At 35.8% G+C, this 24,953-nt stretch overlaps 1 protein-coding gene and 1 pseudogene across 4 annotated transcripts; both read right to left on the reverse strand.

Annotated features, from left to right (window-relative positions):
* Positions 1–31: 31 nt before the first annotated feature.
* LOC123920652 lies at positions 32–24,119 on the reverse strand (annotated as a pseudogene).
* LOC123920649 (chitin elicitor receptor kinase 1-like) lies at positions 11,037–15,174 on the reverse strand. Of its 4 annotated transcripts, none has more exons than XM_045972941.1 (11): positions 14,312–15,174; positions 13,866–13,899; positions 13,757–13,764; positions 13,319–13,617; positions 13,007–13,096; positions 12,821–12,914; positions 12,558–12,709; positions 12,374–12,468; positions 12,147–12,279; positions 11,437–11,538; positions 11,037–11,348 (listed from the first exon to the last, which is right to left on the reverse strand). In XM_045972941.1, the coding sequence occupies exons 1-11, from the start codon at positions 15,036–15,038 to the stop codon at positions 11,184–11,186; spliced, it is 1,899 nt and encodes a 632-aa protein (XP_045828897.1). In that variant the 5' UTR covers positions 15,039–15,174; the 3' UTR covers positions 11,037–11,183. The 4 variants fall into 4 exon arrangements, with proteins under 4 accessions (XP_045828897.1, XP_045828898.1, XP_045828900.1 ...); XM_045972944.1 differs by having other exon boundaries at positions 11,075–11,348; positions 14,371–14,480; XM_045972943.1 differs by having other exon boundaries at positions 11,261–11,348; positions 11,426–11,538.
* Positions 24,120–24,953: the final 834 nt, after the last annotated feature.

Raw genomic sequence — 24,953 nt, forward strand, 5'->3', positions numbered from 1 at the left:
AAGTGAAGTAACTTATCAAAGATGGTCTAGACCAACCATATGACATGCAATTTGGTTCCACCCTTTCTTTGTAATTATAAACAAATCATGTATACACATTTTGAGTATTTTCGTTTTGTTCTTGTCTTGAAATAAATTTACAACCAGTGCACAGAATAGTATTAAGTTTCACAGTGGAATTTCAATTTTAGACATCATGCTCCATGGTGGGACTCAATGCTTCACTAACTATCATACTTCTATCATCAATTGAAGAATTTAGTTTCATAAGAGAAACCACAACAGCTCTCATTCTTGGACGTTGTTTCGGATCTCGGTTCGTGCAAGTCTTGGCAAGCTGTGTCATCTGCAAGTGGAAAAATAGGTATATCTTGAATGATACTGAAACTAGAAACACAAAAATGTTATGATTCATAAATAGTATACCTTTTTTATGGAATCAATTGAATAGTTATCTCCTAGCCTCGGATCAACCAGTTTTCTTAGACCTTCTTCTATAGGATTTCCTTCTTCATCAATAACTTCATCAAACTGCCATATACATAACAGAAGTTTTAAAATAAAAAATATGAACATATAGGTAGTAATTAGCCATGTATAACATTTAATAAGGTTATTAATTGAGAATTAAAAATCAATTACCAAAGCTACAAGGCTCTTGTATTCATCAACAGATTCATTAGTCCTAATCTCAAGGCTCTTGAACTCGTTTTTATCGATCTTGATCACAGCTGCTTTAGCAGAAATTAGTTCATAAAGAACAACTCCGAAAGCATATACATCTATCTTGCGAGAAATATGTCCGTATGCATTTCTGCACAAAAGTTAATGGTAGAATTAAACTAAGGTAGTGAACTAGTTTTTACATTTCATTACTACTGAGAATAATGTGCATTCAGGGGAAAGACGTTATGTCCTTCGAAAGAAACTAAGCAATGGCTCTTTGATTTCAAAACTGCAATTTCTATATCCTAAGAATGAGGCCTAAGATTAAGATAGACTTAACCCCATAAAATGAGAAGTAGAATTAATCATACTCGGGAGGCATGTAACCGAATGTGCCTGCCACATGATCAGTGTTATCTGTTGAACTTGCAATATCAGTCAGCTTGGTTAATCCGAAATCTGCAATCTGTAATAAGAATAATATATGATCTACCTCAAGAACAAAAATAGTAAGAACTGAGAAGATTTCACAAAATATTGAGGCATAGACCTATACCTTGCCAGTTAAGTTTTCATTTAATAAAATATTTTCTGATTTTATGTCGCGATGGATATATACAGGCACTGAATGATCATGAATATACTCGAGTCCTCTTGCTACATCCAGAGAAATTTGCAACCTGGTAGACCATGGCATCGGTTCTTTCGCTGCAAACAGTATTCATATTAATGAAACATCTATGAAAATCGATACTCTTCATCATGTGTTTATATGTGACCTGAATTATGTAGATGTTGGCTTAAGTTTCGATTTTCCATGTATTCATAGACAAGGAATAGATATCCCTCGACACAATATCCTATCAAGTGTACCTATATGGACATAAAATTTGATAAATATAGATTACAAAATTTCTGTGATATAAAACATGTTTTAATATTATGTTTGAAAATTTACCAGGTTCCAGTGATGAACACTTGTCAAGACTTTCAGTTCAGAAAGAAATTCTCTTGTTGCTTGCATCTTCATCTTCTTGATTGCAATTTTCTGTGTAATTGAAGAGAGCTTACTTAATAAGAGAACATATGTATTAATAATCATTTTACAACCACCTCAGAGGGAATTTGAACTTTATCCCTTAAGGCTATGTAATGCCATACTCTTAACATTGAGCCGACACCATATGCAACTTTTGTTTCAAATGATCAATGCAAAGTAAAACCAACAATGCTATGATACCTGGCCTTTCAGCTCTCCATAGTAGACCTCACCAAAACCACCTTGACCAATTTTGTTAGCCAAACTGAAGTTATCTGTAGCATTGGCTAGTTCTTCGTACGAAAACTCTGGTGATTTGTCCAACAAAATGAATTTGGAGCCAGTATCACCATTGATATCTTTATCAACTGTGAGAGGTATAAAATAATTAAGCAGGAGACTAGTTTCAAGTTCAATACATGAATATTGGAGCACTTTGTTCATATACTATACCATCTTTAGTTGAAGGTGCCATAGAATCATTTGGTGGAAAATTAGATTCCTCTCCATTCTTCTTTCGAAAGTATCGAGCATATATACAAATTGATAATAACAGAAGCATGCATATTCCTCCAACCGATATTCCAGCAGTAACTAAACTTCTTGCTAAACGACCTGCATATATAGATAGAAATTTAAGCTCATATGTTTGTGAACATGATTATCTGTGTATAGCTAATTATCTGATAAGTTTGAAGGCCAAACCTGCTTCTCTGCAAGAGGGAAAATAAATAATAATGGTATCAAATATAAATAAATAATAATGCTATCAAACATAAATGAATTTTCGTTTTTGTGACCACTAACTATGAAGGGCAACAGAATAAAACTTACCTAGAAGGCAAGGGAACATAAACTCTGAAATTCTGGTATCACTAGAATGATGTTACCGAAGATGTCCCAACAACTACTTTATGAATAATGTTGTTTCTATTGTTGGCACATCTTACATAACATATAAAATACTGACAGAAAATAAATAAGGTGCACAAGTAATTGTTAACCCAGTTCAGCCAACTGCCTACTATGGGGGATACCAATCCAGGAAGGAAATCCACTAATAGCTCTAGTTACTAAGACCTCCAGCAAACCCTAGGATTTACGCCTTAAACTAAGACCTCCAGCAAACCCCTGGTTTACGCCTTATAACCTCGACACTACTCATGCAACTTCTGCCTAGGAACTCCTAGACATGAGATCCCATCTCACTTCCACTCACACAACACAACCTGTGTTGTTTATACAATGTTGGGAATGATGTGGCAACAACTTACCAAGACACTACTTCACTTTTTCTTAAAAGCTTCAAGTGAATCACACACGGTAAACTCCGTACTTCAAAGCTTAGGAGTAACCTTAAAATAATAAACTCACTTCTTAACTCGTGTTATAGAATCCACAAGCAAGAATTACAATCAAATAATAAAAGACTCAACAAAGACTCAATATGTGTAACTAATACTTTTCAATGAGATATGTATTCTTGAGCTTGGTCTTCGTATATATAATGATTAGGCACGCTCCTCTTTCTTCACAAATGCTCAGACGCTCCTTGAGAATCATAAAGGATGATCTGATACTTTTTCAATCTTCATTAAGGATATATCAAGACTTTCCAAAAGTGTTTAAAGGACTTTATATGATAGGATAAGTCATCCAGCTATTCCATTAAGTTTGTCTTATCCTTAAACTCCTGATCAGATCAAATCTCCATTAAGCGTGCTCTTTAAGTGGATTTCCATAAATAGCAGATGCTCTCATAAATGCGCGAGATTTCCTTCAGCAAAAAGGATGTTGTAACATGTTTTCCAACATCTTGTTAGTATATTTGTTTTAGTAAAATTAAGCCAATTCAAATATCCAACAATCTCCCCCTTTGGCAATTTTTGGCTAAAACAATTTCAGGCCATTACCTTTGAGAGATTAAAAAGCGCAATCCTTCAAATCACCATGGTCACACAAAAGAAGGAATGTTAGAGCATCATTTAAACAAAATTTCACATAGGTGAAAAATATATGCATCAGAGGCAGCAGCAGCGGAGTTATCATCAATTAGCCTCGAGCAAAATAAAACGTGGTATCAGAGCAAAAATTATATCATATGTCATATGTCATCAAAGGTGTTGTGACATATGGGAGCACATCTTCTAGCACATGTTCGTCCAATCAGGGCAGCATCCATTCAGCAGCAAACTCCCCCTGACTTCATCAGCTTGTGCATCATCTCAGGGTAAAATTTTTACTCCCCCTGAATACTTGCTTACTGCTACTTAAAACATGTCATAACAAAAGACACAACAACATGTAGCAGAAACAAACAAACCAAAATGCTACTCCCCCTTTTTAGCCACAAAATGTGCCAAAACAGGAAAGTAAAGTATCCAAAGTGCAGAATTTAAACAAAGTACAGACCATGCACTCAAAAGGTGCTAAAATCCAGGGCACAAACACCCACAAACCAAATAACAAAGTACAGTAAAAACAGTAAAAAGGTTACAAAATCATTCATCATCACTGCTATCAGAAGCTTCATCCTCATCTGTAGCAGTATCATAATCTTCATCCTCATCTGCATTGTTTTGATCACCTATAGCAGCCATATTTGCACTAGCTTTGACAGGTATTTCATCAGCTTCCAATCCTTCAATCATCTTCAAGAACACTTTCTTCCTCGCCTCAAGCTCAGCCTGCTGTTTATCAATGTCCTGACATTGAATTTTCAAACCAGCAATAATCTCCTTTTTGGTCATAACACCAGCTCCAGCAGCAGATGTCCCAACATGATCAGTAACATTGTGATTACCAAATAGTTTGTGATGAAAAGTAAAGCCTGATTCCCTCTTCTTAGGCGTGTCAGTCACAATCTTAATATCTGGATATTGGGCCAAGATGATTCCACATAGTAAAGATGGAAATGCTATTGGCATCTTCACAGCTGTTGATCTAATATGCTTAATGGTTTGATCAAAAATAAAGGTCCCATAGTCATAGTCAAACTTGGTTCCTACAGCATATATAAATCTACCCAGGTTTGTAGCAACATTGGTTGCATGCTTAGTTGGTACCCAATTAGTTGACCCTATCCTATTGAGGATGGCATACTTGACATTCAATTTACTAGTGGGTATCAGCTTCTTTGTGGGCCAGACCTTAACCTTACCAGCAGTTATCTCAGCACTTACAACATCATTGGCAACCTCTAATTCAGCCTTAGGTTCTATAGACCTACCTAAGTAATTATTGATGACAACAGGAGAAAAATTGACACATTTACCTCTGACAAAAACTTTGTGATAGTCCTTGCTTAGTGGGTTATCACATTCTTCAGGGATGTTCACAAGAAATTCTTTCACCAGCAGCTCATAGCAGGGACTGAAATCACAAACTGTCTTCATCAGACCAGCTTCCTTGATGTAGTCAAAAATGTCTTGACATTTGAGAGCATCTTTGGTCAGTTCCCTTTCAACAGCCAATCTCCTTTGGTAAATGTAGTCCCATCTCAGTGCAAAGGCAGCACGATGGAAGGAAATGTTGTCACAGGGGGCTTCTTCAACACCTTGAGGAGCCTTCTTTGCAGTAGCCTTCTTAGGGTTGGGAGATGAGATGATAGCAACATCTTCAGCAGCATCATAATCTGAGTCACAGGATGACTCCATCTTCCTCTTCAGGGTCTCCTTTTTTTTGCTTTTTTTCTCCAAGGCTCTCCACTTGTATTGGCCCCATAAGGTCTATGTGCAGCAATTCTAGCACCCTTGTTGTGGTAAGATGTTGCAACTTTGGATGTGACATCTTTATCTGCTTCCCTATTTGGCATTCTCCACATATGCTTCCTTCCTCTATTTTGAGCTTAGGAAGACCTCTGATTGCCTATTTAGCTATTGCCTTTTTCATGCCCTTAAGGTGCAGGTGGCCAAGTTTTTGGTGCCACAACTTTACCTCATCTTCTTTGCTAATAAAACATGTGGATAAATTGTCTTCTTCTTTAGGGATCCAAAGATAACAGTTGTCTCTTGACCTTACTCCTTTCATCAACAGCTCTCCTTGCTCATTTGTAACTAGACATTCAGTTTTTGTAAAGTTTACTTTCATGCCTTGATCACAAAGTTGGGTTATGCTGATTAGATTTGCTTTAAGCCCTTTTACAAGCAACACATTATCTAGCTTTGGTAAGCCATAGTTTGCAAGTTTACCAACTCCCTTAATCTCTCCTTTGGCTCCATCTCCAAAGGTCACAAAACTGGTAGCATATGACTTCAGATCTTCAAGGTAGTGTTCAACACCTGTCATATGTCTAGAACACCCACTATCAAAGTACCAGGTTTCTCTTGAGGAAGCTCTCAAGGATGTATGAGCTATTAGACCTGTGATCTTCTTCTTTTCTCTCCATTCCTTTCTTGTTGTAACATTAGAGAAGGCAGGAGTATGAAATTCTTGATGAACTTTTCTTGGATATCCATGCAGCCTATAGCAGAAAGGCCTAATATGTCCTTTCCTTCCACAATGATGACATGTCCAGTTATAGAACCTGGGCATAGGATGTCCCATAGATTGTTGCGACAATCCTCCTGACACAAACGTGTTGTTGATTGGAGTATGTATGGTGGCATTGTTGAACTTCATCTGCTGCTTTACTATTTCATGTTCAAAACCAATGGGCTTAGGTTTCCCATAGTTTTGTTTTTGTAACATTTCTTCAAAGTCATCAGTACCTTTGGTCATCATTTTAGCCACTTTTGTGACTTGATCCAAGTCAGTATTTAGCCTGGTCACTTCTTCACCTTGTTCAGCAATTTTACCTAGGAGATTGGATTTCTCCAGTAGCAACTGATGAATTTGACTACTCTGATCTTCAACCTTAATGTTGAGATTTTCAATGTTTGTGAGTAATTCAATTTTTTCAGCTTGTAGTTTGCCATTGATTTTCTTTTGTTTCTCCAATGCTTTGCAAACCTCTATGCTTCTATTATGAAGATCTTTGTAAGTAGCAGCTAGTTCTTCATAAGTTACCTCATCATCACATGATTCTGAGTCAGATACACAAACTCCTGTTAATGCATTAACAAATTTAGCAGATTCTTCTTCCTCTGAATCTGTATCAGACCATGAAACCACAAGGCTTTTCTTTTGCCTTTTTAGAAAGGTTGGACATTCTGTTCTGATATGGCCAAAACCTTCACATTCATGGCATCTTACTCCTCTTTCATCTTCATTTGTCTTTTTCTGAAAGCTGGACTGTTTGTTGTTGTTGAATCGACCATTTGACTTGTGCCTTTGGTCCACTTTCTTCATCAACTTGTTGAACTGTTTCCCAAGCATAGCCATAGACTCAGCTAAGCTTTCTTCTCCTTCAGATTCAATTTGTAAGTTATCAGCAACACTTTTTGAAGAAAATGCTAGATTCTTATCTTTCTTTTCATTCCTCCTGCTCAAGCCAATTTCATAGGTTTGGAGTGATCCTATGAGTTCATCTAAATTTAGACTTGAAAGATAATGAGCCTCCTCAATGGCTGTCACCTTCATATCAAATCTTTTAGGCAAAGATCTGAGTATTTTTCCAACTAGCTCCTCATCTGAGATAGGTTTTCCAAGTACATCAAACGAATTTGCAAAGTCAAGCACATTCATTTGAAAGTCATGAATGCTTTCCTCCTCCTTCATTCTGAGATTCTCAAAATTGGTTTTAAGCATCTGAAGCTTAGATAGCTTTACTTTAGATGTTCCTTCATGAGCTTTTCTCAGAATTTCCCAGGCATGCTTAGCAGTAGTACATCTCTTGACAAGCCTGAACATGTTAGCATCCACACCATTGAAAATTGCATACAAGGCTTTGGAGTTGCCAAGTGCTAGATCATCCTCATCTTTTGTCCATTCGTCAGCTGGCTTCTTTACATCAGTTTTCTTGCCATCCTTGTCAAGAACCATTGGTGGTTCCCATCCACGCATCACAGCCTTCCATGTCCTGCTGTCAATTGATTTTATGAAAGCCTCCATACGAGATTTCCAATAGTCATAGTTCTCAGGACCTGTCAGTAAAGGGGGTTTAGACAATGACCCTCCTTCTTTATCCATTATACCAGAAAGTACTTCCCTGGAGCTCACCCAAAATAACAGAACAGGGTGCCTGCTCTGATGCCAATTGAAATTCTGGTATCACTAGAATGATGTTACCGAAGATGTCCCAACAACTACTTTATGAATAATGTTGTTTCTATTGTTGGCACATCTTACATAACATATAAAATACTGACAGAAAATAAATAAGGTGCACAAGTAATTGTTAACCCAGTTCAGCCAACTGCCTACTATGGGGGATACCAATCCAGGAAGGAAATCCACTAATAGCTCTAGTTACTAAGACCTCCAGCAAACCCTAGGATTTACGCCTTAAACTAAGACCTCCAGCAAACCCCTGGTTTACGCCTTATAACCTCGACACTACTCATGCAACTTCTGCCTAGGAACTCCTAGACATGAGATCCCATCTCACTTCCACTCACACAACACAACCTGTGTTGTTTATACAATGTTGGGAATGATGTGGCAACAACTTACCAAGACACTACTTCACTTTTGCTTAAAAGCTTCAAGTGAATCACACACGGTAAACTCCGTACTTCAAAGCTTAGGAGTAACCTTAAAATAATAAACTCACTTCTTAACTCGTGTTATAGAATCCACAAGCAAGAATTACAATCAAATAATAAAAGACTCAACAAAGACTCAATATGTGTAACTAATACTTTTCAATGAGATATGTATTCTTGAGCTTGGTCTTCGTATATATAATGATTAGGCACGCTCCTCTTTCTTCACAAATGCTCAGACGCTCCTTGAGAATCATAAAGGATGATCTGATACTTTTTCAATCTTCATTAAGGATATATCAAGACTTTCCAAAAGTGTTTAAAGGACTTTATATGATAGGATAAGTCATCCAGCTATTCCATTAAGTTTGTCTTATCCTTAAACTCCTGATCAGATCAAATCTCCATTAAGCGTGCTCTTTAAGTGGATTTCCATAAATAGCAGATGCTCTCATAAATGCGCGAGATTTCCTTCAGCAAAAAGGATGTTGTAACATGTTTTCCAACATCTTGTTAGTATATTTGTTTTAGCAAAATTAAGCCAATTCAAATATCCAACAAACTCCATTTTCATCTGCAAAATTTAAACCAAGAAAAAATAAAATAAAAGAACAAAATAATCAACCATGACAATCAATAAACAAACATTACTTAATGCATTTTTCATCAACATAGGCTACAATATTAACCAAGTATTTGGGAGAATTTGAGTTTAAATCTTCGTTGAAATAATTTTTTGTCAGACTTTACTAACCTTTTAGCCCGTTTCCCTTAGGAAACCGAAGGTTAAGACCATTTTTTTTCTTTTTACTAAAATCAAAATATTTGATCAACAGAATAATATCCATAACATGACAGAAAAACCAAATCCATAACAAGCACAAAATTTCCACCATCAGAAAACCAAACCAAACCATGACAGAAAAGTAAAAATCTAACCTTTCCCTGGAATAAAAACAAGACCAGTTCCTTGACTAAAATTCACACCAGGGTTGTAACTCTGCAGCAACTCGGCATCAAGTTCGGTATCATTTGCAATGGACTCCAAAGTGTCCTCCCTTCTAAGTGGATATGTGATGAACAAACCATAATCCTTATATAGTAGGAAGCTAGAGCTAAGTCACAGCCACTGAAACACATTGATTCGGAACTATTTATGAACATAATACACAAGAAAACTGTTAATCTTGATGATTTTGATTCCATATGTATAGCTAGAGAGATAGACGATCACATCACATGCAAATATGAAAACGACCAAGCTTTTGGTGTGACTTTATATTTATTTGCAAAATTCAGTGAGTATATTTGTGTACTAACTCACTCTATTCATGAAATTTAAACATATCACCTGATCAATTATTATTTTTGTCAAAGTAGCCAATGACCAGAATTTCATCCTTAAACGTGAATAAGTGAAAATCTCATACTCAACTTTGACTCTTGTACATTATAATATCCCTAATAAGTAACAACTGAGTTATTCTCACGAATACTGGTCGATTATTATTATACATACCACATTATGTGTGATATATATGTTTTAGTTTATGTAGATAAATCCATATATGTAAGTACGAAAAGTTTATTTATTTTTTGATTCCTATGGAGGCCGGCAGGACATATTAGTCAACATGGAAATGTTCTACGTTGACTTTGACTCATGAGTGTTATTAAAATAAGAGCGAAGGTTGGGTAATTAAAAAATATTTATTTATCAAGTATGAGGTCGCAAGAAATATTTGCATTTGCAAAATGATTATCACCCTTTGAAATTATGGAGCAATATCTATAAGTCTTCTATTTTAGGTTTTTTTTAAAAAATTTAACATGGATGATTTATAAGATATAAACTCTTTTTTTGTTGTTGTACACAAAACATCTTCCACCTGAAGTGTTAGGTACTAAATATCCAATTCAGTCCTAGATATACTATTAGCAAAATCTAAATCTTTCATAAACCAACATCAAAGAAATAAAATTGAACCTTTTCCTGTTATAAAAATGGAACCTCTTCCTTGGCTGAAATTGTACCTCTTAAGCAACTCAGCATTCAGCTTGATATCTTTTGCAATAGACTCCAAAGTGCCCTTAGAATAAAGAGGGTATGTGATGAACAAACCTTAATCCTTGGAAACCTCTCTATTCCCAAATGAACAGTTAACAGTAACATTAACCTTCACAAATTTAGGAATAGACTCCAACACAGGAATAAGAATTTGGGTATTATGAATAATACATGGAAATCATGTTGGTAACTTGGCATGTTGGTCTGGAAATGGACCCATATCACAAGCACGTTGCCTTTGACCTTTGAAACACTATCTTAAGCTTTGAATGGGAACAAAAATTCAACTACAGTCTCAGTTTTCTTTATGCTTTTGTCTAATATGCAAAAGTAAACAAGTCTTGCATCATACACAAAATTGTTTTAAAATATCAGATCAATAAGTCACATCATATTACATTTAATCCAATAGTAAAACTTATTTATTATATGATGAAAACAAGCTTGTGCATGATATATACTACGTACTTGTTTCAAAATCACATTAACTACTTGTTTATTCTATACTATTGTTTATACCTAAAAATAAATAACCTTTTAGCTGAAATCAGCAAGCACTCGAATTTAGGGTTAACCGATTTCCCCTCGGCCGAAAGAGGGTTAGGCGAGCAAAGAGACAGCTGAATGTGAGTTAATTAGTCGAATATTTATCATGGCTACTGAGATCTACGAGGGTTGTGGAGGAATCGGAATCAGTCAAAGCTCATTAGAATACAACTAGACAATTTGACATTTTACTCGTGTTCCTAATTATAAATGTACTACGATTTTGGCAACAAAACAGTTAAATGGTGAGATGACTGCAACATCATTTAATCGTGTACTACTATTTTCCGGACATTAAATTTACAAAAGCTGGATTTTCAAAAAAAGATGAAACATTCCAATCCTCAGTAGTAGAAGTTAGTGTCGTAAGAGCAACCACAACAGATCTCATGCTTGGACGAAATTGTGGATCCTTCATTGTACATGCTTTGGCTAGTTTTGCTATCTGCAATGTTGAAAAATGGACAAAACTTTATTAATGTTAAAGCTATTTATTATCATACAAATTTTTTAATACTTCACATTATTTGTACATTGCAAACTGAATCAACTGAGTAGTTATCTCCAAGTCTAGGATCCACCAGATTTTTCAGAGCTTCTGTCGGATTTGTTTCATGATCAAACACTTCATCAAACTGTCAAAAATATCAACAAAATAACTTCAGTCTTCTTAATTAGTTATGTAAGTAAATTTCCTACTATTTTGTATCTTAACAAACATAATTTCTCTTTGGCTAAATTGCACTTTTGGCCCCCGTAACTTTCAATAACTTGCAATTTGGACCCCCTAACTTTTACAAACTCTCGATTTTGGCACCCTAAACAATTCAACGACATGTGACAAATGACTCACATACCACGTCAACATAGCTTTCACATGGGCAATGACTCACATGCCACCATGTTGACATGGCATGTGAGTCTTTGTCCACGTGGCAAGACATGCTGACGTGGCATGTGAGTCACTTGCCACATGTGCTAGCGCGACATGTGAGTTATCCTTTTGCAAAAGAGGTTAAAGTTAGGGGGCCAAAATCGCAAGTTTGTGAAAATTAGGGGCCAAAAATGCTATTTTGAAAGTCTGAACTGGACCGGACACATTGGCAAGCATAGGTCCAGTTCAGAACCATGTCATTATTGTTAATTATTTATGTAAACAAATTTCATTGGTATCTTAACAAACATCATTTCTCTTTATGTAAAATTATTAGGATACCAACTGAAAATAATAAACGAGAATCACCAAAGCTACAAGGCCTTTTACTTCAGGTCCATCACGGATTACAGCTTGTTTAGCAGAAATAAGTTCATATAGAACAACTCCAAAGGCATAGACATCGATTTTTGGAGAAGGAGCAACACCACCACGCGCGTATCTGTAGATTAGAAACGGAATCATCAAAATTGAATTTTTGAAAAGTAACCGAATGTTGAGTTTCCATTGAAGAGAGAAACAATTCATTATCATACTCTGGTGGCATGTAACCGAATGTACCCTGCACGATCTTATTAGATGAAGTTGAATTTTCAACGTCAGCAAACTTGGATAATCCAAAATCTGTAACCTGCAATGCAAAAGAAATTAAGAACGATCTCACATCATAATCCCAAGAAGAAAAACGGTACATAAAATATTCCGAATTATAACTTGTACCTTTGCACGAAACCTTTTGTCTAGTAAAATATTTTCTGACTTTATGTCGCGATGGATATATCCATGTACGGTATGTTCATGAATATATTCAAGAGCTCTAGCTGAATCCAGCGCGATTTGCATCCTTGTAGACCACGTCAAAGATTCTCTTTCTGCAAAATTTTGATTTGACCAGAGACTTACTAAGTCATTACAATCACATATTCACCTGAGTACACTGCACATATTACTTAAAATAGATATTTTACTTGTGTTCATCTCACCTGAATCGCGGAGATTTTGACTTAAGTTTCCATTGTCAATGTATTCATAGACAAGGAAGAGAAAACCTTCAACACAATATCCAATCAAACCTACCTACATGGTCACAAATATGTAGATTAGAACTTTTTCTTTTCAATTCTTGTTTCGAAAACAAAATTCATATTTACTAATAGACAATTAATTACTAGGTTCAAGTGATGAACACAAGTTAAGACTTTCAATTCAGCACAAAATTCCTTGGATGCTTTCATCCTCATCTTCTTGATTGCGGCTTTCTGTTGAATTGGAAAGAACTTATTTAATACCAAAATATAAACATTATGAAGTCATGCTGCAGTCAGCAGCTCTGAGCTCTTGGGACGGCCACAAACTCACTAACTGCATGTAGTCATGGGTGCCGACTGCACCCAATCTGGATACGTCCTACATGTATTATAATAAAATAGAAAGGATATGCAAACTTTATGTAAGTTGATATCATGCATAGGCCAACAAACCTGGCCTCTCAGCTCTGCATAGAAGACTTCTCCAAAACCGCCTTCACCGATTTTATTAGACATGCTGAACTTATTTGTGGCAATGGAAAGTTCTTTGTATGAAAACTCTTGTGATTTTTCCACCAAAAGGCCTGTGATTTCGGTACCAATTTGAGCTGAGTTCATCATCTTGGAATCATCTAAGGTCAAATTTTTCTTCCATGCTTTCTTCTTTAGGTAATATTTAACATACACACCAAACGACGATAGTAAAATCCCTGCTAGTACTCCAACAGATATTCCGGCAATAGCTCCGCTTCCTAGACATGCTCATGTAGAAACTATACATTAGATTTAAATAACATTTGCATTATAATTTTGAGGATATTGATATCAAACTTCATTGAAGACAATAATCAAATTAATAACCAACTTTCTGAGGGAGTTAGAAGATCGAACCTACTGTACTGCAAGGGAAAATGAAAATTTATGATAATGTTTTCTAATAGAATGAAAACATAATTAAACTTTATGTAGTTAACATGGACAATAAGGTTAGAATATATACTTGGAGTGAAAGGGCAAATAACTTCCATTTATGTCTGCAAAGTGAAAGTACAAAAATTATGAGTCAAGTATTTCAAAATTCACAGTAAGTAGAAACAAAATAAAAAGAGGCGACTACATTCTATACTTATGAAGCACCGACAAGGGCACCGGATATGACAGTATCATTTCAACAGGGTAATAATTTATGAAGTTACAATTCATAGAATGTAACGAGTGATAGTGCTGTTTCCGTGTCAGACACCAATCACAATGAGACGTGTCGTACACCAAATATGTCTTCAATCTGAAGTGTTGGTTCTAAATCTCCGATTCAGGCCTAGATATACTATTAGCAAAATCTAAAATCTGAACACTCTTTCATGAACCAACATCAGAGCAACTACAAAATCACCATTATGAGTTTATACAAAAAGACAAACATTGACAGAAAAATAAAAGCTGAACCTTTTCCTGGAATAAAAACAAGACCAGTTCCTTGGCTGAAATTCACGCCAGGGTTGTACCTCTGAAGCAACTCAGCATCAAGTTTGGTATCCTTTGCAATAGACTCCAAAGTGTCCTTAGAAGTAAGAGGGTATGTGATGAACAAACCATAATCCTTAGAAACCTCTCTATTCCCACATGAACAGTTAACAGTAACATTAAGAGTTCCATCAACAGGAATATTATCTGGACTATAAACGTTGAATCTTTGCATCCCCTCCTCATTAGTCAAATTGCTAAAAGTGAATGCAGCAATTGAAGCATAGGTATCTCCTTGGTGAAGCTCATATAGAAAAGTGTGACCAAGAAACTCATTATTGATGCAATCACAAGTGAAGGGAACATTCACTCTCGAATCGCCTAGGAGACTATTTGGGCTTTGTAATGTGTCCTTGTTGTAGCTGAAAATATCTTCAGGTTCTGAAACAACCTTGGATATCATGATGGATGAAATATATGTTAAGTTTGAACCTATTTGTATATTGTAGGAAGCTAAAGCTACGTCACAAGTTTTGGTGCAGTATGATTCTGCAGTAAAGGCCAGTAACAAGAGTAGAAGTAATAATCTGAATTTGATTGGTTTCATGATTGTACAATAGGAACACAGAATAAGAAATTGGGTGTTATGAATAATACATGGACAATCATGTTGATAACTTGCCATGTTGGTCTGGAAATGGACCCACATCACATCCAAGTTGCCTTTTCCCTTTGAAAAACTTTGCCTTTGACCTTTGAAAAACTATCTTAAGCTTTGAAAAGGGACAAAACTTCAACTATATATTCAGTTTACTTTATGCCTTTATATAATATGAAAAAGTAAATAAGTCTTGCATCTTACACAAAATTGTTATTGCATTTAATTCTCTTGAAATTGAGAGTTAGGCCTAACTCAACCTTACAAAATCGGTTTGTAAGGTGAGGATTGCCTCTACTTTATAAACATATATTCAGGTCATCTCGCAACTAATGTGAGACTCTTAACAAATTCAATAGTAGACTTGTTTATTATATGGTGTAAACAAAAAAAAAATACTCTATAAATATTGTTTACAACTAAAATAAAATAGGGTTAACCGAGTTCCCCTCAGCTGAAGGAGGGTTAGGCGAGCAAAAAGACAGCGGAACGCAAGTTAGTCGAATATTTATCAAGGTTACTGAGGTCTACAAGGGTTGTGGAGGAATCGGAATCAGTCAAAGCTCAGTAGAATACAACCGGGCAATTTGACATTTTACTCGTGTTCCTAGTTTGAAATGTACGTACTACTACGATTTTGGCAATAAAACAATGAAATGGTGATGCCTCATAATTTATTCGTGTACTACTATTTTCCGGACATTAAATTTACAAAAGCTGGATTTTCAAAAATTGATGAAATATTCCAATCCTCAGTAGTAGAAGTTAGTGTCATAAGAGCAACCACAACAGATCTCATGCTTGGACGTAGTTGCGGATCCTTCATTGTACATGCTTTGGCTAGTTTTGCTATCTACAATGTTGAAAAATGGACAAAACTTTATTAATGTTGAAACTATAAATTATCATACAAAAAATTTAATACTTCACATTATTTGTACATTGTAAACTGAATCAATTGAGTAGTTATCTCCAAGTCTAGGATCCACCAGATTTTTCAGAGCTTCTGTCGGATTCGGTTCATGATCAAACACCTCGTCAAACTGTCAAAAGAATCAACAAAAAAACTTCAACAAACAAGAAAGGGAAATATGTCATTCGTCGTCTTAATTATTTATGTAAGTAAATTTCATACTATTTTGTATCATAACAAACATTCTCTTTATATAAAATTATTAGGATACTAATTGAAGATAATACATGAGAATTACCAAAGCTACGAGGCCTTTTACTTCAGGACCATCATTGATTACAGCTTGATTAGCAGAAATTAGTTCATATAGAACAACTCCAAATGCATAGACATCTATTTTTGTAGAAAGAGCGATACCACCATGCGCATATCTGTTGATAAGGGAATGTAACTTATGTAATCATCAGAAAGAGACAAAGGAGCTAAACACATAATTTGAGTTTAGATTAGTTTCTACCTTATGAAAAACTTTCTAATAAAAATGAGTTTATATTATTCATTTTAGTGAAATTTATTTTTCAGTAAGTACTTATTGATAAGTTTATCTAAACAGACTCATATCCATCGATTGGCCTCAAACAAGCCAGGTTCTTTGTTTCTAAATTCTCCAAATATCGCAAATTCTACGAAAAAGAAAAGTTTGCTATCCAGTGGAAAGATTAAGAATTCATCATACTCAGGTGGCATGTAACCGAATGTACCCTCCGCAACTATAGCAGATGAAGTTGAATTTTCAACATCAGCAAGTTTGGATAATCCAAAATCTGCAACCTGCAATGCAAAAGGAACGATGAAGGATCTCACATCTTGATCCCAATAAGAAAAACTGTTAAAACAATATTCCAAAATGTAACTTCTACCTTTGCACGAAAGTTTTTGTCTAATAAAATATTTTCTGACTTTATGTCGCGATGGATATACACGCACGGTATGCTCGTGAATATATTCAAGACCTCGAGCTGAATCAAGAGCGATTTGCATCCTTGTAGACCATGGCAAAGGTTCTCTCTCTGGTAACATTTTGATTTGATCAGAAAACTACTAAGTTATCACAATCACATATTCACATTGGTGCGCCATTACTTAAAATAGATATTTCCCTTATGTAAATCTCACCTAAATCGCGAAGATTTTGACTTAAGTTTCCATTGTCAATGTATTCATAGACAAGGAAGAGAAAACCTTCAACACAATATCCAATCAGCCTTACCTACATGGTCACAAATAGGTAGATAAAAAATATGAAAATAAAATATAATATTAAAAATCAGTAATGTAATTACCAGGTTCAAGTGATGAACACGAGTTAAGACTTTCAATTCAGCATTAAATTCTTTTGTTGCTTTCATCTTCATCTTCTTGACAGCGGCTATCTGTATAATTGGAGACGGCTTATTTAATACTACCAAAATATAAACATTATGAAAGGTTATATAGCAGTAACAATTGCATACATGTCCTATATGTGTTATTGTTAGAACAATGATTTCACGATGTCTGATAACCAAGTTCGGGACCAATTGTGCCTACGTCTCCAACAGTTATAATAAGATAGAAAGAATATGCAAACTTATTTCAAGAACATATACATGTAATGTAACTAAGATCATGCATAGAAGACAAACCTGTCCTCTCAGCTCGGCATAAAAGACTTCTCCAAAACCACCTTCACCAATTTTATTATCCTCACTGAAGTTATTTGTAGCAACGGATAGTTCTTCGTATGAAAACTCTAGTGAGTTTTCCACTATAATGCCTGTGATGTGAGTACCAGTTTGATCTGAGTTCATGTTGGGATCATCCAAGATCAAATTTTTCTTCTTCCATGCCTTTTTCTTTAGGTAATATTTAATATAAACACAAATTGACAATAATAAAAGTCCTGCTAGTACTCCAACAGATATTCCAACAATAGCCACAATTCCTATAAATTGAGATGAAAATAGCATTGGCATTATAATTTTGAGGATATCTTTACTTTGGGATTGATATTGATATCAAATTTCAGTGAAGACAATAATCAAATATCTTTCTGAGGGAGTTTGAAGATCATACCTATTGTGCTGCAAGGGAAAATGAAAACTTATTATAATGTACTTTTTTCAGATAAGGAAAAAAATAACGAAACTTTATGTAAGTTAATATGGACAATAAGGTTAGAATTTATACCTCGAGTGAAGGGGCATATAGCTTCCATTTTGATCTGTAAAGTGAAAGGACAAAAATTTTGAGGCAAGTATTTCAAGATTCACAGTGAGTAGAAACAAATTTAGATGATGCAGCTTCATTCTATATTATAGGCTTAAATCATAATGCTCATTAGTTAAGCTTTGCTAAAGATTCAGCAGATACCATCCCATTCTGTTAGAATCGCAAACAATAGGCAAACGATGTTTGGTAACGAAGTTCAGCCAATTGTGTCTGCATATTCGACTGCAGACCAATTGTAGTTCCATTTATTAGACTTTACAGTCTCACTCGCTCGGCTCGTTCGTCCCTACCCACTTGTCAGTACCTATGAGCCACGTGTCTGTTAAACTTAAAGAATGTTAGACTCATGGAAGTATTGATCTGAAAACTGTATCTTCTCCTCTAGGAGAAGTCTCATATAAATACAATGTAATTACATTTGAATCAGCCCAATAAATCTGTAGCTGTCATATCTACATTTATTATACAATATATACTAATTAATAGTAGTTACTATTGTCAAAATAACAGTTACAAATGCATAGCATTTGAATTTGCCATTAAGACATTCAACCTATTGACATCCCCCCTCAAATTGATGCTGGTAAATTAACTAGCATCAATTTGCTAACCAAAAAATTGTGTCGCTGACGTGTCAATGATTTAGTAAAGATGTCAGCTGTCTGATCTGATGTGGAGACATGTGGTAGATTGATGATTCTGCGATCATAGGCTTCTCGGATAGAGTGACAATCAACCTCGATGTGCTTTGTTCGTTCATGATAAACTGGATTTGCTGCAATTTGTATAGCACTAGTATTGTCAGCATGCAATGAAGTTGGTTGTGCTTGAGAGAATCCAAGTTCTGTTAGAAGACCGCGCAACCATACTATTTCAGAACAAGCAGCAGACATTGCACGATATTCTGCTTCAGTGGATGACTTTGAAACTGAATCTTGTTTCTTACACTTCCAAGAAATAGCAGCATTTCCTAGGAACATACACCAGCCAGTAGTAGACTTCCTTGTGTCTGGACAACCAGCCCAATCAGCATCACTATATGCTTGAAGTTGGAGTGTCGAATCATTAGGAAAAAACAAACCACGTCTTGAAGTGCCAAGGAGGTACTTAATGATACGCTGCACTGCTGAAAAATGTAAATGTCGTGGTGCTTGCATGAACCTACTTACAGTGTGCACAGCGAAAGAAATATCTGGGCGGGTAATTGTTACATAAATGAGACTACCAACCAACTTGCGATAAAGAGTTGGATCATCAAGAAGTTCACCTTCATCTCGACGATATTTAACATTAACTTCCATGGGAGTGTCAACAGTGTTTGAATCTGTGAGTCCAGCAAGTTGCACAAGATCCTTAATATACTTTTGTTGATTTAAAAAAATGCCTTCAGATTGATAATGTACCTCCAAACCCAAGAAGTAAGTAAGGCGGCCCAACTCTTTCATGTGAAAAGATGAATGCAACAATTCTCTAATTTTAGAGATGCCCTCTTGATCAGAACCCGTCACCACTATATCGTCCACATAAACCAGAAGCACCACAATGCCTTTAGGAGTCCTTTGTAGGAAAAGTGATGGATCATATTGACTTTGAATGAATGAAAAACCAAGTAGTGTGGATCGGAACTTTTCAAACCATACTCTTGGTGCCTGTTTCAAACCATATAAAGAGCGTTTTAATTTGCAAACAGTATTAGAGGAAGATGTGGGCATACCATTGGGAAGTTTGATGTAAACTTCTTCCTTAAGATCACCGTGTAGGAATGCATTTTTCACATCCATTTGATGTAGTGGCCAAGACTGGGATGCAGCAAGAGCAAGAATAGTGCGCACACTAGTCATCTTGGCGACCGGGGCAAAAGTCTCGTCATAGTCTAGTCCATATTCTTGCTTATTTCCAAGAACTACAAGACGAGCCTTGTAACGATCTATTGATCCATCTGGACGCAGCTTTATTGAAAACACAAATTTGCTACCCAAAGGTTTAACATACGGAGGACAAGGCACTATGTCCCATGTCTGATTTTCTTCCAAGGCCAGAAGTTCATTTTCAATAGCGGTTTGCCAACAAACATGCTCCATTGCCTGTTTATAAGAAGAAGGAATAGAAACACTAGATAATGTTGCTGTCAAGGATAAGGGATTAGAGAAACCATACTTTTCTGGGGGCTTACGAATGCGTGAGCTGCGTCGTAAAAGTTCAAGTTCTGGTTCTGGTTCTTGTATTGGATCAGCAGTCAAGGAACTATCTTGAGGGGGCCCGTGGAATTCAGCTGGTTGATTTTGAGTGACAACACGTCGTCTTTGGTAGGTCAAAAGGGGCTTAGAGGATGACTGACTTATAATAGAGTTAGAAAAAAATGGTAAAACAGAAACCGTAGAAGGAGTGTCATGATGTGTTGCAAAAAAATATTTATTTTCCTGAAAAATTACATTTCTAGACACCCGAATTCGACGATTATTAGGATCATAACATAAAAAGCCCTTTTGATGAGAAGAATATCCAAGAAAAGCACATTCAACAGATTGTGCACTGAGTTTGGTGCGTTCTTGTGGAGGAAGATGGACATAACACACACAACCGAAGACACGGAGAGTTGAGTAATCTGGCGGCTTTTCAAATAACCGACTAAAGGGAGATTCATTATTTAATGACGGGGATGACAAACTGTTTATAAGATGAACTGCAGTAGATAGGGCTTCACACCAGAATCGTGGTGGCACATGAGACTCTAGAAAAAGTGTGCGAACAACATCAAGCAAATGGCGATTTTTTCTTTCAGCTACCCCATTTTGTTGGGGAGTTGAGGGACATGATCTTTGAGATATAATTCCATTAGATTGCAAGAACTCTTGAAAAGAATTTGATGTATATTCTCCCCCATTATCAGAGCGAAGAATTTTGATTTTAGATGAAAATTGGGTTTCAACATAAGCATTAAAAAATTTGAAAGTAGAAAAAACTTCATCTTTTGAGCGCAAAAAATACACCCATGTAAAACGACTATAATCATCAATAAAAGTTACAAAATATTTGTAATTAGCATGAGATATAATCGGTGTCACTCCCCATACATCACTATGGATGATATCAAAAGGTTTTGTTACATTCGGTTGATGTGTTGGAAAGGGAAGGATTTTACTTTTGCCAAGCTTACAAGGAGTGCAATCAAAACGAATAATATCAAGAGACGGAGTGTGTTTATTTCCTAGAAAACCAGATTTTAGCATGTCATGAAGCACATTGAAGTTTGGGTGTCCAAGACGCTTATGCCACAGTTGATAATCAACAGTTGCAGAATTGCACAAAACAGAAGGTAAAGAAAGACTTGGAGACAAATGTAAATTGAGTGGAAAGAGACGTCCGACTTTAGGCCCCTTCGCGATTGTCATCCCTGATTGTTGATCCTGCACAAGACAACCAGATTTTGAGAATTGTACTTTACAATTATTGTCAACTAACTGTCCAACAGAAATGAGATTACTAGTAAGACCAGGAGAGACAAAAACATTGTTTAGAGTTGAAGAAATATCACCGGTTGCTGTGATAGGCAATTGATTGCCATCAGCAGTATGTATCTTGAGATTTCCAGAATATTTGGTGATATTATTAAGAAATTGAGTATTATTGGTCATGTGGTTGGAAGCCCCGGAATCAAAGTACCAGGGTGAACATGATTTACCTGAGAATCCCAAAGCAGAGAATGCTGAAATGATCATTTGTTGAACCATTTCAGGGGTCAAAGTCTGGACAGCAGCAGGAGTATTTTGTTGGACAGCAGTAGGAATTGATGAATCAACTGAAGTTGCAAAGGCTTTTGCATTGCGCTTCGGTGGCCTTGTTGGACACTCCTTAATAATGTGTCCATCCTTTTTGCAATAATTGCAGAATTTGTTTGGACAGTTAGAGGCATAATGTCCAGAGCGCTTGCAACAAAAACATTGAATAGTGCTCATCTCGTGGTTTCTTGACCTCCCTTGTGCAACATATGCCACTGGAACAGTAGATGCTTTTTGTTCTTCAAGGATGGATTGTGTAAGAAGGCGTTGTTCTTCACGTAACAGGTCATTGAGACACGCATCCAATGAGGGTATTGGGTCTCTATGCATTAGACTAGAGCGCATACCTTCAAAGTCATATCTCAATTTCATAAGAAACTGATCTCGTTTCGTAGTGTCATGAACTGTTTGTACTGCACTTAGTTCACCAGCACTCAAATTTGAATAAACTATATCAGTGTATTCAGCCCAAAGATTCATGAATTGAGAGTAAAAATCAGATATAGAGAGACTATCCTGTTTAAAATTAGCTATGTCATACTCAAGCTGGAATCTACGGGCTGCATTGTTCTGTCCGTAGATTTTCTTCAAGTAAGCCCACATTGTTGCTGCAGTCTTGTAAGGGCGAAGGTTCAGAACAATGTTGGGATCAACCGAACTGGTGATCCAGGTCATGACCTGAGCATCTTTAGTTTTCCATTTGGCATGTGCATCCTTATCTTTGTCTTTGTCGGGGGCAGGAGTTGTGTCATCAACATGACCCCACAAATCTTTTCCTTGGACATATAATGAGAACTGGAATTCCCAAGATGAATAGTTTTTGCCATTAAGGCGGACCATGAAAACATCATGTTTCTCTATCGACATTGAATCGAAGAAAATTGAACACGCAAGATGACAATCTGGTTTGAAAAAGGAATAACCAGGAAAGAAATAAAATACCGAGATTCTTGACTAAGAGTGAAAGACACTGCTAAAGAACTCAGACTAGATTTTGGATCGTAACCTAGACTGATACCATGTTAAACTTAAAGAATGTTAGACTCATGGAAGTATTGATCTGAAAACTGTATCTTCTCCTCTAGGAGAAGTCTCATATAAATACAATGTAATTACATTTGAATCAGCCCAATAAATCTGTAGCTGTCATATCTACATTTATTATACAATATATACTAATTAATAGTAGTTACTATTGTCAAAATAACAGTTACAAATGCATAGCATTTGAATTTGCCATTAAGACATTCAACCTATTGACAGTGTCGGTGTCCAACACGGTCACGACACCGACACTATGATTACATTGAATTATGTTAATTTTTCAAATTATTATTGGCGTCGACATGTTAGTGTCCGTGCATCATATACTAAACACACTCAGTCCTAGAAATACTTATTGGCAAAATCTAAAATCAGCTATCAAGATATCCAACAATGAGTACTGTTTCATAAACCAACATCAGATTAAGTTACAAAAGTTGTATTATAAGTTCATACAAAAAGATCAAAACAATAGCAGCAAAATAAAAATCTAACCTTTCCCTGGAATAAAAACAAGACCACTTCCTTGGCTGAAATTCACACCAGGGTTATACCTCTGCAACAAACCAGCCTCAATCTCGGTATCCTTTGCAATAGACTCCAAAGTATCCTCACTTCTAAGTGGATATGTGATAAACAAACCATAATCCTTAGAAACCTTTCTGTTCCCACAAGAACAATTAACAGAAACATTAATCATTCCAAAATCAGGAATATTTGTTGGTCTATAAATGTTGAAGTTTTGCAGCCACACATCAGTTGTCAAATTGGAAAAATCATCTTCTGCAACTGATGTATATGTTTCACCTGGCTGAAACTGATATACAAAAGTATGAGCAAGAAACTCTCCATTGATACAATCACAAGGGAAAGGAACATTGACTCTTTTGCTTTTGCTTTTGTTGTTGGTGATGATGATGTCTTGTGGTTTTCTAAGAACATTAGATTTCATAATGTTTGAAATATATGTGAGGTTGACATCATTATTAGTTAAGGTGTAAGAAGCTAGAGCTAAGTTACAACCTTTGTTACACTTTGATTCTGTTATGAATGATGTTGAAGATAGTAACAAGAAGGAAAGTGAGAAGATGAATCTCAGTTCCATTGGATTGAGGGAAAGGAAAGTTTGAGGATGGGAAAAAGAATATGAAAGAAGAAAATGGATGTGTTTGTATTATTGTTAGATTAAGCCACCAAATTAAGAGTACTATTTTTGTAGAATACTCGCTTAATTGCTGAGACTAATCTTTCGATCCTTGTGAGATTCAAATGCGTGACAAACTCTTCCTAAAAATTTTAAATTTTTTTTCTCGACAGGGACAAGGGAAGGGGTATAACTCAGCGGTAGAGTGTCACCTTGACGTGGTGGAAGTCATCGGTTGGAACCTGATTATCCTGTTGCATGCCCAAAATTGAATCCAGTAACTTGAATAAGCTAGCATACACACCCATCGTCTCATCTAAACGATCTTGGATACCGTTAAATAGATATTTGATATTACTAATATCTTAAAACAAATCTTCAATTACCCAACAACTCTTAGATGAGATGGTGCGAATTTCTTCTAACTTAACCACGGTTTTGGGTTTGGGTTCTGGCTTAGGCTTTGCGGCGTTAAAATTCTTAGTGAGAGTTTGTCGCTCATTTGAGTTTTATAAAACTCGAGTGATTAGTCTCTGCAATTGCACGCATAGAATATCTGATATAGAAAAAGACAAAATAAATCTATGATTCATTAATCTATGAAATTAGTTTGTTTATTTAATTATTTAGTATTTATTATTAATTTTTGTTCTCTCTATTTAATTCTTAATGTCAATTTAGCAGATAATTCCTATGTTGGGATGTCTATTACTCCAATCAATTTATGATGGATATTCATATTGTCAACTTGCATGATGGCGTTGAAAGTGACTGACATCACATCCTCTTTCCCATTGACTTTCGAAAAACTAGTT

Source organism: Trifolium pratense, linkage group LG4 (assembly GCF_020283565.1).
Source record: "Trifolium pratense cultivar HEN17-A07 linkage group LG4, ARS_RC_1.1, whole genome shotgun sequence".
In the NCBI taxonomy this organism is placed as follows: Eukaryota; Viridiplantae; Streptophyta; class Magnoliopsida; order Fabales; family Fabaceae; genus Trifolium; species Trifolium pratense.